The following is a 16,375-nucleotide window of genomic DNA, read 5'->3' as shown; positions in this document are numbered from 1 at the left end:
ATTCATTGTTAAAAATAAACTTTAAACTTTTGTTTTATTGGCTTCCAAAACCGTTCGGCTTGAAAGGGTTCAACATCAGCTATCCGAAGGCGATCAACCAAAAAAAAATCTAAATCCGTGAAGAAAATCTGTCTGATGAAACCGACTCATCCGAACTTTTTCGTTTTCTTTTCTTCAACTTGTTTACTACGTTTTACGACGCACCCAAAGTTAGCTAATTCTTTCATTTTCAGTCGTCATTCACCTGGTCTACGGATGAGTCGTCGATGGAGGCTGGACCCCGTTTCCGAGTTGACTAACAGCTCGGCACTTGTTTCGATTGTCGCAGATCGATTTGTAAGCAGATGAGAGATCACATTTCGTAACTTTTAATGAACGCCGATTACGTCTTTCGATTCAGGAGATGTTGATTAACAGCTAAGTTGTTTGGTTTATGTCATCAGGATTGAAGCTTTCGGATTCACAAAAAACACATGAAGATTTCAATTACAATTAATTCGTTATATTTTAAAACAATATTAGGTTATTTGTTAAAACTTAACACACTCACGGAGCTTTACTATTTGGAATGGAACGTCAGTACGTCTACTGGGCCTTTAGTAAATAGGGATCAGGTTCTTCTCTGAGATGTTCGATTTTGGTAGTGATGTAAGTTCCATCTCCTGTAAAGAATAGTAGCGAATAAGAATAGTAGTGAATTTCGTTGGCCAGCAAGAACTGTGTTTACCGTATTTGTCAATTGTTCGCTGAACCAATTCCTTCGACGGTTCCTTCAGATCGTACGCCCAGCCAATCTTGGCAAACAGATCCAGCCAGAAGGTTGTTATGTTTGTACGATAGTTGCCCAGTTCGGCCGCTTTGTAGTCCCAGGGGAACACGTGATGGTAGTTGTGCCATCCCTCTCCCATTGCGACGATGGAAATGTATTTGTTTTCCACCGGTCGAATGCGACTGTGAAAAATGACGGTAAATTTAAGTTGATTTGCTGTTTTCAGGTTTTAGGTTCAAACTTACTTATCATAAGGCCGATCACCGTACATGTGCGCTGCACTGTTCACCAACCAAGTGAAGTTGAGAGTCAATGAGTTTCGCATCAGACAGTTAGCCAGGAAGGACAGGACGAAACCTTCGCCGAAAAAGTACCACGGCACCATCGACGGAATGAGGTAGGTGAACAGTGTCTTCAGTAACGGAAAGTACTTTTGATGGAACTGGACAACCGGATCGGCCATCAGATCGGTCATATCGATCAGACGACCTTTCTTGATGCACTCCGGGTGCTTCCTGAGCATCAGCCAACCAACGTGGGCGTAGAAGAAGCCCCGGTTAGAGTTGTGCGGATCGGCATCGGTTTCCGAGTATTTGTGATGTATTCGATGATCGCGGACCCACTGGTACAAACTGTTGTGACCGGACATACAAAAGCAGATCATCAGTATGATGCGCAGCGGTAGCTTCGCTTTGTAGGCTCTGTGTGTCCAGAGCCGGTGAGCACCGGCCGTGACGCCGAAACCGGCAAATCCTCCCACGACGAAACCTAGTAGAATAGATGGGAACATCATTCAAAACGATTGTTTTTCATATCATTCAACGCATCAACGATCAGTTTCCTTGATAGTAAAGTCGCTGAATTCCCAAGAACAAAACATCCCCTGAAAAGCGCAGAGAAAAAAAACAAGACTTCCAAAACTTCCAACCGGTTCGAAGGTTATCAACTCGTAACTAATTGAAAGAAAGATCTCGCACCAACATTTTCAATGCCATGCCGGGCGACCGAAGCCCAACGACTCAACAACCATTGCGTAATATTACACTTTACTTTACGTTTTCGGGTACTACACGTGAGTAGTTTTTCGGTGCTGCACGAAACACTCGAAACTAAAGGTAAATTCGGCTAAACTTACCGCCAAAAGTCATGATTCAGGGAACCGGTTTGCATTGAATCCAGACTTTTCAGTCTGAACACTGCCAGAAAATATGCGAATAGTCAGGTTTTCGCTTATTCACAACGGAAATGCTTGTGCTCGAAGACGGAGCTGATCCTTTTTTTCAATAGATATTTAAATTCGTGGGTCGTTTGAAAGTTCAATTTTGACTAGATTGTTTGAAGTTATTAACCGAGACATTATTATCCGATTGTCAAATGAAGTTAAAAACTTCTAAGTGATCTTGAATGAGTGTACAAAACGATATGAATTTGTTTTCTTTTCTTTTCCAAGTTTGTTGATTCGCCTCATGTCATAGTAGGCTGACCAACATTACGCCCAACACGCTTTGTATGATTTATGGTTCTCTAAATCGAGAGATGTCAGATGTGACGGGAAGGTTTTTCGTTTGAAAGGCTAACGCGGTAATTTCATTCTGTGATTCCAGCCAAACATCATGCTATTTACCAAGTGTTGGCCTTCGCCTTGAATCTATGCTGTTTTTCGGTCGGTCAATGTCTATATTTGTTTGCTGTAAATGTTGGAACAACGCGCGTTTTGGTTTATTTGTTTGTCTTCAAGCGAAAGATAGTACCATCGACGGGCAAATATGAGCAATTCATGGTTCAACATCAATGTTTACTATCAACATGTGACATTCATGAATATTAGCTTTCCTTCGTTTGATGGTGAGAAAAAAAAAGAGAATCAATTATCAATTATCCGATTTCGTCTGCCAAACGCACGGACGAAAATAAACTATCTTCTCATTTGGTCAAACCGATCGTTGAAATTCATTCATTTGTTACACAATTATACTGCATGATTGCTTAATTATTGCGAATATTTTTTTGATTCGCTTCATTTGATTTTTGATGAGTGACCAAGGGTTTTCGTAATTCTGTCAGAATATTGGCAGCAAATTCCAGCAGTTATGTAACAACCGTTTTCGGAAAAGAATTCCACCAAGCGGCTTTTAAACGGTTCTGTTCTAGCTAGAATTCATCTATAGACCTGATTGATAATACTGTTTTCAATCTGCTCTACATTTTCGGTGGCCTTTCGTTCATATTTTTTAAAATTGTTCGATAAAAATGATGATGGTAATAGAATCGATTGTTTCAAAACAGATAATCTGTATTACACAGATTTTCAATATGTAATATGAAAAATGCACAGATTTCTGATATCGGTACCCAACTGACAAAAAGCCCCTTACAGTCTTCAAATTCCTAGGAAAAACCTAGCGTAAAGGTATTTCCGACTAAACGTTTGAGAAAAGCAAGACCTTTTTTTTGGCTCCTCTCAGCGGCCCTGATGAAAAGTGTGCACAGACTGTTTTTTGGTTCCATCACAGATTTTTGAAAAAAATGAACTGGCATCCTTGCAACTCACCACGTGATTGATGAGAATTATATTGGTTTAGTTTTAATATGTCAATGGCGAATAGGGAACGCATTTGCGAATTTAGCTTGAACAAAATTATTTGAAATTTACATTTTCCGCGGAGTTTGTTCAGCTTACAGAAATTCCTAGGTAATCCAGAAAATCAACATTTAATTCTTATAATTCAGGGAATTTCGAGCGAACTGGTAACCGTTCACATGCCAATATATTTTTTACTAGAATAGGCCTAGGGCAGGACCTGACAACTGGCTTCTTTTTCCTGGAAAAATATTTCTCTTCTTATTCCGGTCGAACCCTGTTATAAATAATGCATCCCTCACGACCACTGTTGCCAGTAGACATAGTTATACATTCCGACAGGCTTCTCCCCTTATAACATGCGATTATATATTATTTGACAACATTTAGACATATGTTATGTCAGCTAAAAATATAGCCGCACAGCAAACAGTTATGAACTTTACAGGTGACCCCAAACGACTCAATTCATAAGGACGTAATTCGTAAAATGACTGAGTTTCACGAGAATGGTTTGAATATGTGACAAACACACCCTGTCTTTCAAGCAAGCGTGTAATTTTACATTTTTCAGCTCTCAAAAGTATGTTCTAATGCATTAAATATGTGGTAAATCTACTGTAAAAATGAATCATTTTTGACGCTCGTATATGTCGGTCTCAGAAGATGTAAATTTACACGATTTTTGTCTAGGTGTGCATATTTTCGCTCATACCATACTTCTTGATTTTAAGCTTTTTTATTTTTTTCATACACTTTCCACATTGACAGGAATTTAAATCGAATTGAACGTAAATCCAATTGAAATTATTAAATTTTAAAAGATGATATTTTCAATATATTTAATATCAAACTACATTTTTATCGACGATACTGATAACACTTTTTATACCACCCTGCAGTAATTTTAATTTCAATAACTTCGTCCCTCCCACGACAAAAGGGCCTAACTGCAAATGACAGTTTCTCTTTGTTTACTTTTTCTTTCACGATTTACCGAACTGATTTTATATTTGATGCTTTACTCTTCGCAAAACTTTCAAGGTAAAACTACAAGCTTTCGATTTATATTGAAAACTTTAGAGAATTTGCAATAATGGCTCCGTAATAATCAAAAGAGAAAGTAAACAAAGAGAGGCTCTCATTTGCAGTTAGGCCCTTTTGTCGTGGGACTATCGACTTGTACTTGCTAATGCCATTTTCAACCAATCATGACCTGGTCCGAAACTGACTCGGAAAATGGCTTAACAGTTGTCAGATCCTGTCCTAGGAATAGGCAAAAAAACATATATTTTGTGTTGATGCTTTATGGAAATTTTTTTGATTATCAAACACTGCTCGAAGAATTGACAAGACTTTCAGTAAGCTCTTTTCACTTCACTTTGCACGTATTCCGCATGGTTCTGTCCAATTGTACATATTCCAAGACATTCTGATTCTCTCCATAAATTCAAATGTGATTACAAAAAGTTCATTCGGATTTTCGAATTCGAAGAAATTACATAAGCATTGTTAAATATAAAAAAAGTTTATCTAATCGGTTCTTTTACGGGGAGACAGTCAGCTCGCCGAAAGTTGTTTCACCGAAAGTCGTTTTGCCGAAGGAGTAATTTCACCGGATAGATTTTTCTACTGAAACCTATAACCACCTCTTTCGCCCGGTCTTGTCTAGGTCCGAATGAGCGCTAGTGAGGACTGCAAACAAACAAAAATTCTACGGTAAAGCAGCATTAGAAACTTTTTCATTTGCGCTCATCTCACTTCGTTGCCTTTTCCGAACATTCAGTAGTGGTTATGCCAAACAGACAGTAAACTTTTTGCTGACAATTTCGGTAATAACTGACGTTTGTCAAATTTGAGTCAAAATTGCCGAGAGCGAAATTTTATCTTTTGCTGAAATGATTACCGAGTACTCGGCGGTGCAAATCTCGGCAATTATTTTGCCGAAATTCAGCGAAAAAAAAGTGTGTTGGTTAAATTATCTGATGGAAACGGTTGATGCCAGATTCTTGCCGGAATTGTGACAGCATACAGGAAAAAACTCTGCATGCTGCATGCGAAGTGTACTATAACCCGCTTGGGAGGAATTCCAGGAGCTAGTCAATATTCGGTAAGATTTCGAAAGCTGTCAACCTTGTGCTGGCATAATTGTTCCATTTTCTTTCCATTCATACTTGACAGGTTCAATTTATTTCGACAATATCTTCTATTTCGGTTTCTATGATTTCCCTTACAAATATTTTACTATAAAATTAGTCTCATCCAGACTGGTTTATGAGGTTTAACTTGTTTATGAAAGATTAATTGAGATGGCGCAGAAATAGATGAGATTATTTCGGAATTGAATGAGTTAATAAGTGAGACTTAGGCCCGAGTTTAGAGTGATTTCCCTCTTGGTAAATAAAAAATGCATGTGCCATAACAGTACTTCTCCTGATTAACTTGTGAAATATGACTTGTGAAAAGCAGAGTTTTGGCATACATTTTCTTCGTGGAATTTGACTATTCTGTTTTCACAGATTTTTCATTTTTCATTCTGACGGGATTCAAATTGTTATAGGCGGGTTTCTCGCTTCTCGCATGTTTACGTCAAAGCACACTAGATCGGATTTAGTTCGTTTTCGCTTGATGATAAACCTACCCCACCCTAACTGCTGTCAAACGGTTTATTTGAAGCCAGTTTGGAACCTAGTTTCAACGTTATTCTGAAATTCGAGAAATTTCCTTGAAAAATTAGCTGGATTTTGCTGCAAGATTCCATCAAATTGTAGGGTGAAACTCTCTACCCAACCAACATTATTGCATCCAGAAACTGGCTGAATGAGAACTGTATGAGAAAACTGAAACTGACCCAGGGTAGTTTTATCAAACAAACATTTTTCACGAAACTGTGTTGGGTTCGCACTTAGCAACGGAGGTTTGAGCAAACCTGATATAAAAATCAGGTTCGAAACTGACTCGATTTTCAGTTCAACATTGTTGAAACTATTTTCGAAGCTAGCTTCAAACAAACGGTTTGACAGCAGTTATGGTGGAAACTGGATTGGGTTTGGCATCAAGTGAAAATGACATAATAAATCCTTTGGAAAAGAGAGAATCTTCTACTGCATGCATTGTTGCTACTAAGTTAATGATGTAATGAAACTCATAGTTACTTCGTCGATCAGTTATGCCAATCGTTCACCGTACACAAATTCTCGATCCAAGTGTCAGAATCCACAATTAAACATTATCGCATATTCATTAGGATACGCATTCCGTACCGAGAAGGCATCCATAAATATTTGCTCGCTTAGCATCCTCAAAGTGCCGCCGCAACCGGATGACTCTTTGCGAGTATCTTAGAGTCTTGAGTGACCTTTCACTCTGATCATGCTGATTCCTTCTACTTCTGTCTGGCGCGATCCCCCGTAGTATTAAATTTACACTGCCATGTACCGTGAACCATAAGGTCAAGTATTGTTTTTTTTTATTCACTCCTTTCTTACACCGATGACGATGTTGAGTTGCGCACGTCAACCAGTACACGCTCGAATCAAGACTTGCTGGTTTTGAACTGCATGATCCATCTACCAAAACACGAAAAATGGGTTTCCCATACCGTGAAGTGACTTTTTTTTGTCCGAACAAGGCCTGCTACGTTTTGGGACGCTCGGACTTCAGGCAAACAATCAGTCGTTTATTTTCCTTGTACTTGGACTTTGATTAAACATATGTGACCGAAAATTATTAACGCTGAAATGTTATGGATGTTGGAATCTACCTCGATTATTATCTACTTGGCAGTGAGTGATGAATGATAAAGTGTATAATGAAAAACAATCGTAGATTCATTAACAAAACGAAATGAGAATTCTGCTGAAATTTTGCAAATCATCCATCAGTTGGACATCCAAGTAGCCGGCACCGATCGAGTTTCCATAAAATTTAATGATTAAAATTTCATACGTCAGAATACTCAGAACTAAATTTGAAAGGTTGATTCTGCATAGAATCGATTTTATGTATTTAATTTACAAATCGTGATAAGAAAAAGCAATGTTTAGTTACCGCGTATCGGGATTGAACAGAATCTGTTCTGACAGAATTTGGAGCTGACTTAATAGTATAACTTCACCTACTGTTATTACTTTGAAACTTTCGTTGCGTACCGTTTATTGTTTTTTTTTTGTTTTACCATCTCCATAAACTGTACCGCTGGAGGCCGCTTCACAGAACACTTGTTTCTAATTTTTATTTGACAGGTGGCCTCTTTTAACTGCAATAATGCCAAGTAATGGCACAGCTTTTATTCGTTTATAGTCGTTGTCCTCGCACTTGAAAGATTTTTTTTCTTGTGTGAGCGTTACGACTTGCAACATAAAACTTGGTAAATATTTCCGTTCGGCCAGTCTTGCCCGGTAAGTTTCCGGTCGAAGCGAAACCGTTTATAATCTTAGCCTCACTTCGTTTTTATAGAAAATCTATAGACGCGAGATAGTTCATTCCAATAACCGCTCCGAAAAAGTGATTTTTAACTACACTTGTTCTTAGTTATCACAGAAATTTCACTATCACATTACTACACTTACACGCATTATAACCTACTAATGAAGTGTATCAAAGTTTTGTAGCAAATAGTCAGTGCCTCAAAGTTTATAACCAATAGATGAAAATCTTTTCCGAGAATAGTATGGCTGATTGGTAGCCGACATATCAAATCGGATGCCGCATTATGGAACTCGAAATAAACGATTATTTGTACGAGTGCTTGTACGCAAAAGTCGATTCGACTTTGCCGCATAATGCCACCTCTAGCTGAATTCCAGCTGTCAAAACAGTGCAGAAATAATGGTGTCAATATCTTGCGGGACATATTTTGCAAATTTGATATTTCTTCTGATTTGATTTCCTCCGTGGATCTTGTATCAATCTTGCATGGAAGAAACTTTCTACAGACCAGCAATATTTACTCGATTTCTGATTTTGTTATCATATACAAAACTTCAAATATATTAGAAGTTGTTTTTTGTAATATTTTGCTACCAAAATCGGATTGTCCGCTGCTAAAGTCGAACCGATTCAGAACGGTTCTACCAGTTTGGAAAGGTAAGAATCCGGCTGGAACAGAGTCTTGTCGATATTCTCTGTGGGAAACGGTTGATACATTGTTGTCAGACTCTTGCCGATATTCGGCAGAATGCTATTTGTAATGAATTTTGAATCAAGTCCGAGTGAGCGAAGAATTTTCAGAATTTCATATGGAATTCAGTATGAATTCCTTCAGTGCAACAATCGATTCCGAAGTAATTTCGGCTCTAACCGATCGGTTCGGAAATCTGCCGGAATTGAATGAGAAAAAGCGTGCTAAATTTTCAATTCGTTTTATAACTGATTCCTTAGTTTAAATCATCAAGTTCTTCAGATTTATAGAATTAGTAAATGATCAGTTCTTCCTGGAATTCCAGCATAAACTGTTAAAAGTTGATGAAAACAAACAAACAGGCCCATTTCTGTAGCTTGAATGTGATGGTTTAAGTCGCCTGACTTTTATCAAAAAGTGAGCGAAAATTCCGTGACATTTAAAATATCACTGTCAATCGGATTGATCAACCATACAGAAACTAGCAGACGAGTGAGCAATTCGTGTCGTTTAACCGATATACGATCCTTCAAATTACCGTGTTGAATAACAATCGAACATTTGACCGAAATCGGTACATCGAAGATATAAATTTACCGAAATCTCGGTATACAGGTTTCAGACAACCGAGATTACACAAGATCATTCTTCCTTTTTTTAATGGGAAGCTCAAAAAAGTGATTTATATACAAAACTGAATAATTCATACACACCAAGAAAAAATCGTGTAAATTTACATCTTCTGTGACTTACATATTCGAGAGTCAAATTTAACTCATTTATACAGCTGATATAACACATATTTAATGCATTCTGACATATTTTAAGTGCTGAAACATGTAAATTGCTTGAAAAGCTAGGTGTGTTTCACAAATATTTGAATCATTTTTGTAAAATTCAGTTATTTTACGAATTACGTTCTTATGAATTGAGTCATATGTCGATTTGTGCAATTTTCATAATTTTTTGCTGTGTATGTTTGAATACCGACAATTCCTGTAATTTTTCAACCCAAAAGCAGAAATTTTCGGATACTATGAAGTTTGCCAAAAGGAAAGTTTTTACGAGATTCGGGACAAAATCTAAGTGTGTAGGTTGATGTGATGGGAAATGACTACACACTTAAAACAAATCCTGTGATTTTACATCTTATTAGATGCACATAAATGGAGCGTCGCAGCTCACGCAAATTTACGTGGAAGAACATTTAATATTGTGTCTAAACTCCATGAAATTCATTGAAATAAAAAAAAAAGAATACTGATAGCAACCGCCGCGACTTGAACCAAGACTCATTGGATCGCAAGTACGTCTGTTAATCGACTGAGCCACAGAAGCATGCAGCTGCTTGGCTGGTAAAAGGTGCATTTAAATTCATACAGTCGCACCTGCCAGCAGAACGCAAGTTACAGTCGAAACCAGTAGAATTCAAGCTCATCTAACATTAAGTCATTACAAATAAAATTTTCCGTCATTTGACAAATTAGGTCTTTATGAATTACATCGTATGACGGATTAAGTCACCTGTAAAATTCAAATTTTTTTAAAGTGTAGCGTCAACAAACCTCATATTTGGTCGGGACAACGTTGAATGTTGTTTAAAATAATCTAGTTTTTAGACAAATTATACAATATTCGTTTTAAAATTATATAAATATTCCATTTCAAGCAAATTGAATAATACAATTGGGTCAACTTTGATTCTGAATTTGAAATTAAATTTTTGATTTGAAATTAACAATTTTTTATGTTAATTTAATGTGAATACGAATTCGAGGTTTCAACCGTATGATCAGTTGTTTCAAACTAGGCCCATACTTCTTCGTGTACAAATGGGTTGAATGATTGTCAAACTTTTGCTGTGATTTTTTTTTCAGAATGCCATTTCGGTGACAGTGACCAGCGACACCAATGCCAGTGTCACGGATTTTTACTTGCAAAATTCGTTCATCAATTTTGCTGCGCATCAATTCTATCGGTAAGAATTATCTGTAAGATTGACTGATATTTAATCACATTAGTAGGAATTCTTACAGGGGCACCAACGAACAACTCTCTGGTTAACAATTCAATCGAAGTTGGCACTGAGTTTTCTACTTCTGGCGATAGTCGGTTTTCCTCCACTCAACAAATAAATCATATTAGTTTTATTCACGTAAACGCTGTGCTTTATTTATTTTTGATATTCTTCGTGATGTATATTAATAACAGTTGGAAACCCAGTGTAATTTATTTGAGTCTCACATAATCTTCAAATGGTAAGTCCCCTGCCCGTAGTTGAAGTGAACTTCCTGTATGAAATCTTCAAACATCAAAATGGCTGACATGTTAGACTTGAACGTTTCGCATTCTTTGTTGGAAGTTTTTGAAGCCAAGTACAGTTTCTAAGCTTGTATACTCAATATTAGAGCTGTGCGCCGATCAAAATTGTCAACATCGGCGGCTGAAACGTCTTTTTGACCAGCGGCGGCGGCGAATCGGCGTGACGCTATTTCCTGAAAACATCGGCGGCGGAGGCGGCGCGATTCGGCGTAATCAATTATAAACATATTAAAAATTTTAATATTGATTCACACAGGACAATTTCTCTATCTTATTGTTTTGTCGACCTACAATCAACTATCCTAATATTTATGTGATCTATTAAAGCCACCGTAGTGAATGGAGATGGTAAATGTTTTCGAATGCATCGAATTAGAGGAGAAATTGAGATGAATATAAGTGCGATATTTGGAGATGGTTGACTATTGTTTAAATAAATATTTCATTTATATACAAAGGGTTTTATTTTATTAAGAGCAAGAAATATGAAGTTTTATTCGGAACTATTTTTCAAATCGCTACATAGTTACATAGTTGATAATTATCATGTATAAAAATCGTTTTATCAACTCAAAAAATAAGTATATCTTTTTCGTACGTATGTAATTAACATAAAATCGATTTGGCGCTCAAATGCATTCAGATATAAAAAATAATATCAAATTAACAAATTCAAATTTTAATTACTTCACATTTGTAACGATTTCTTATAAAAACGGGTAAATTCATTTGAAAAGTCATAGTAGAAGTAGAAGAAAATGTTTTTACTTTGAGTTGGTAACGTTGATCTTAATCTATTGTGCGAAAACTAACGTTTATTTAGAATGGATCATGAAATTTTGTTCAATACCATTTTTCAAATGCCCGGAAATAACAAATAAAGTATCCAAAATAAATGGTACTCGATCACTAAACATTCTAGTACCTGAGAAATCAACACTACACTGGTTTCTAAAAAAAAATGTTAATCGGAAAAAACCTAACATTATTTATTTTTTTCGGTAGAACCCTCCTTTTCTTGGTTCCATTTTTCATTTTCAGATGTCGCGACCGATAATGTGCCAATAGCTCAAAACCTTTTAAATAAAGACAGAAAATAGGCTTTGAATCAAATGACATTGGCTTCGGTTGACATCGGTAGTACTGATTTTCAGTATAAGTGGAGGAAAGTAACTGTACTGTAATTTTCAATGAATTTTCATGAAAACTGTAAACAATTTTCCACATTGATAAAATCATTTTTTCGGCTGATGTAATATTATCGGCGGCAGGATTAAAATGTGATAACCGGCGCGCTGATCATCTTTTTCTTAAATTGGCGGCGTGTCGAAATTATCGGCGGCGGCGGCGTGGCGCGGCGGCGCACAGCTCTACTCAATATACAAATTGACGTTTATTTTCAATAGAATACGACATTGGCTGGTTTGAGCTTTTGACAATTATTGGTATTCAGTCCAACTGTATTGGAAGAGTTGATAAGGAAATGATTCTTAAAGCTAAAAACGGAGACATAACTGGGTGACGTAAATACGTATAAAATGAATGGTTCTGGACCTGGAACTCTGGGACCGAATTTAGGAGTCGAATGCTACAACTGCATCCTGAAACATAATTTTGATGCTAGATTCTGGAACCAAATTCTGAATCTGAACTTGGAAACTGAATTTTGGACCTGAATTGTTGAACTATTCGCTGAACCTCTGGTATTCTGGGTCTGAATTTTAGAACTGAATTGAAGATCGGGATTCTGTTTAAACACTGAATCTAGCACTGAACTCTGGACCTGGATTTTGATTAGTAGCTTAAATTTAGTTACAGAATTGAATCCTAATTTAATTCGGATCCAGAATTCTGCTCCTAGAATCCAAAATCCAGAAAATTTTCAGAATCTAGTTCCTGAATTCAGTTAAACTTCAAGGATTGTGAAACGGAGTTTTGAAACCAAATTCTAGACCAACAGCATTCTGAACATGAATTCTAAACTTCTGGAATGCATCCAGGCCTCGATTCAAGTTATCAAATTCAGTTTCAGTTCCAGAGTTCTGAAACACAATTTTAGTTCTGGATTCAAGACGAGGAACTGAATTTTAGAACTGGGTTCTGGAAATGATAAAAAATCTGGTCTGGGATTCTGAATTTCAGAACTGAACTCTAGAATTGAATTCTGGCGCTGGATTCTGATCTGAACTGAAGGAGTCAACTACGCAGGCTAGAATGAATGAAGCATCAAATTTTTACCTTTACTTATCAAACATTTAGGAAAATGTCTATTTATAGTTGTATGTGGTTGTGTCATACTACTGAAAATTCTATCACAAATTGCACATGAGAAGGCACTACATAGTAAAGTAAGACGTATTCAAAACAGGTCAAAACAGGGGGAATATTTTGATCGGCCATCAACGATGGTTCATAAATTTTATATTTAGAGTTAAGAATATATTTAGTGTATCATGAATACATTAAAAGAAAAAGCAATTCATTGAAAAATGCTTTCTGAAGATATGTTATGTGATTCCAGGAAACTTTTAATTTCCACAGAAAGGTACTATTTTTAAACAGTGATGTGAACATCTCCGAAATTCCTGAACACCGCGATCAAGTTGTCATCACCTTATTCACACACAACCTCGGGTTCGAATTCAAGATCATGACCGGCGGTGGCGAATGCCTTCGCACCAGCCTGCGGAAGGGTGTGGTCCTTATGCGTGATTGTCAACGCTCGAATTCGTTCGAATATTTCACATCTTCCACCACCAGCATCAATTATCACAGGAACGCGAAATGCTCGAGGAAGTCGCAGCCAGATAATATGAATAATACGCACAGATTGCATCCGACGAGGAAGTTCCAAAGAGTTATCCTTCAAAGCTTTGGAAGTGCAGCAAGCGAACCGTGAATTATAATACGCCTTCAGTCATCACGGAAATTTGCAGACGTGCAAAGGCTCAATGGCCTCAATGTCTTTGAATATCAAGAGGAAGTTTGAAGATAATAATCCATCACAATTAGCGGCTAAGTGACCGCAACGGTTTCAAGAGTTTAACGACAGATCAACGATTCATACTAACACGGAAGGTCGACACTATTGAACAACATCACAGTTCGCATATTATCCTGAACACATACACACTCCCACGATCGCGATCGTGATCAACCGGATAACTCACCCCATACCCAGGTCCATGGCGTCGATTCCCACACGTAGACGAAAAACAGCACCACGGTAGCAATGTGCAATCCACCGATCAGGGCCACATTTTTCCACTTGATTTCAGCTCCGAATTTCCACCCGAACTTATCGGCAAGCTGATCCTGGAGCCACTTTCCGACGGCGGACTGTTTCCACTGATCGTAGTGTTCCATGTACTGTTTCAGCTCCTTATCACTGACACTCTCGTCGTCACCCATCATTATCTCATTGTTGTTGGTATCACTGTAGATCCTTTTCATTTTCGCGGAACTGTCCTCCCCCACAGGGATATCCCCGGAGGAGGCCTTCGTCGGTGTCTCCATAGCACTGGCGACCGTCATTCTATACTGAACCTAAATTTTCGGCAAACCAAACTACTATTCACTATTCAACACCTGGCCGGGACACTTCGTTTTCGGGATTACGACCGTTCGCGACTCATCTCACGTGCGAACTGCGATCAGCCCGACTGATGCAAACTGTTTTAATTACAAGAGTATGCTCCGTTGCCGAAAAACCTAGTCCGCCAAATGTTTAGGACAGCCGAACAGGTCAGGTTCGGTTACGTACCAACCTGCTGTGAAGCTGCTGGCTCTAAGCCTGTTATTGCCGAAAATTCAAAACCGCTGGGGTGGGCCTAACGTTGATCGTTTGTATATGTGTAGAAAACTTGAACGATCAGCTGATAGAGAGACGGATAGACGAGACCCAAAATCGCCACCCAAACGCCATGCATTTACTACCCCACCATCGGTGCGGGAAAAAAAGATCACATAAATGAATTTTTGTTTTTCTTTCGGACCATTCTCTGTCCCAAACGACCCGAAAAGATCCGAAAATGATCGTCAACGATTTCAGGCTCGTGTTGAGTCACTGAAACTGGTGCGCTGGTATTCGATGACGGTTACGGAAGATAAACTTTGTCTCCACACTCAGCAGCCGGATTGTTGGATTTCGGTACGACCGACAAAGGTGTGGAGCGGTGAGAAACATTGTTTTTTTTTGGTGATCTTCGAAGTCTGGTTTCTGTTTTTGGTTGCTTTGTATTAGTTTTCAGTAGGGTGATGTGAAATTTTGAACCGGTTCAGTTCAAACCGGTCGAATCCCAGATTTTCTTAATTTAGGAGTATTTAGTTTTAATTTGTATTTAACTAAAAATCACCACGAAAACGTGCTAAATCGGAGAAAAAGAAAACTAATTGACAATTCAGTTCACTTTGTCCTCACTCAATTTCGACAGATTTCCAAATCAACCGGTCGGAGGCGAAGTTCTTTCTGAATTAGTCGTTTCACTGGAGTCCGCATTGATTCGAATTGCATACTGAATTCCACGTGAGATTCTGAACGATTTTTTTCCCTTTTCACAATTTGTGTGCGAGACTTAGAATAACATTTAGTATTCGTCATTCTCGTCTATTATGGACATAAAAAATGATTTCTCTCTGTGCTGATTTTGGCTAGATTTAGCTAGTTACCACCGAAAGCCACTACAGTTATATCAAGACAGTAACATGAATTTCATTGACAAGAATGTAAGGCCTCGCAGTCTTGTTTTGTATTTATTAAGTGGAAGCCATAGGAAACGAAAAAGGTAAATTTCAGCAGTCTAGTTTGCGGTATATGAAGTCAGGATTCCTCAAGAAAAAATCTTCCGAACTTCATTTGGAGAAGCAATTGTTTTTACTGAAGGAGAATAAAAACTTTCGAATTTTTCACCATTATTCCAAATAGGAAATATTTCAAAAGTACGATTTTCGGAAAACAAAACGGACGTAAACACTATCCATCACTTCCCTTACGCAGGCTCGTATTCAGACGGGGGCCTGGAGGGCGCTGGCCTCTCCCGAAACCGACTGCTTTCATAATCACAATTAGAGTCATGTCAAATTTCAGCGCAGTACTGCCATTTGTTTTATTTTGATAGCCGATTGTTGTGTAAAGAAAAAAAAAACGATTTTCGTTATCTTATAAAAGATTTAGTTTCTAGAAGCAAAACGAATAAGAAAACCTTAGAATAATATAACAAATATTATGGCTACTGCTCTCTCAGATTACACCGCGGAATAGAAGTTCAAAAGAAAATTGCAACCATGACTAAAGTCAACGATTTAAGGCGACATTTGCTTCCCCCGCTTACTTTATTCACCTGATTTGGCTCCCTCAAACTATTATGAGTTAGTATATACTAAAATTTTGGCTATAAAATTCAGCTCTCTTAAGCTATTTTTTTTAATTTTTAAATAGCAGACAAGGCCATCTCAGCCTCTAATAGGACTCAAAAATTGAAATAGTTTTCGGCTTAGTTTGGAAGTCATCCGGAGTTCATAAAGGGAGTCATCTCGAACCACTCCTGTACATTCTATTCGGAAATGATATGTGTAGTGAAAT

General features: G+C 37.7%; 1 protein-coding gene across 1 annotated transcript; it reads right to left on the bottom strand.

Annotated features, from left to right (window-relative positions):
- Positions 1-480: 480 nt before the first annotated feature.
- On the bottom strand, positions 481-14,706 carry LOC131431950 (acyl-CoA Delta-9 desaturase-like). The gene is made up of 4 exons (XM_058597934.1): positions 13,965-14,706; positions 1,015-1,537; positions 728-951; positions 481-662 (listed from the first exon to the last, which is right to left on the bottom strand). Exons 1-4 carry the CDS (start codon positions 14,326-14,328, stop codon positions 586-588), a joined length of 1,188 nt encoding a protein of 395 aa, XP_058453917.1. The 5' UTR covers positions 14,329-14,706; the 3' UTR covers positions 481-585.
- Between the last annotated feature and the right edge of the window lie 1,669 nt (positions 14,707-16,375).

This window comes from Malaya genurostris, chromosome 1 (assembly GCF_030247185.1).
Source record: "Malaya genurostris strain Urasoe2022 chromosome 1, Malgen_1.1, whole genome shotgun sequence".
In the NCBI taxonomy this organism is placed as follows: domain Eukaryota; kingdom Metazoa; phylum Arthropoda; class Insecta; order Diptera; family Culicidae; genus Malaya; species Malaya genurostris.
The sequence above is the reverse complement of the archived record's forward strand: the minus strand, read 5'-3'. Positions and strand labels throughout refer to the sequence as shown.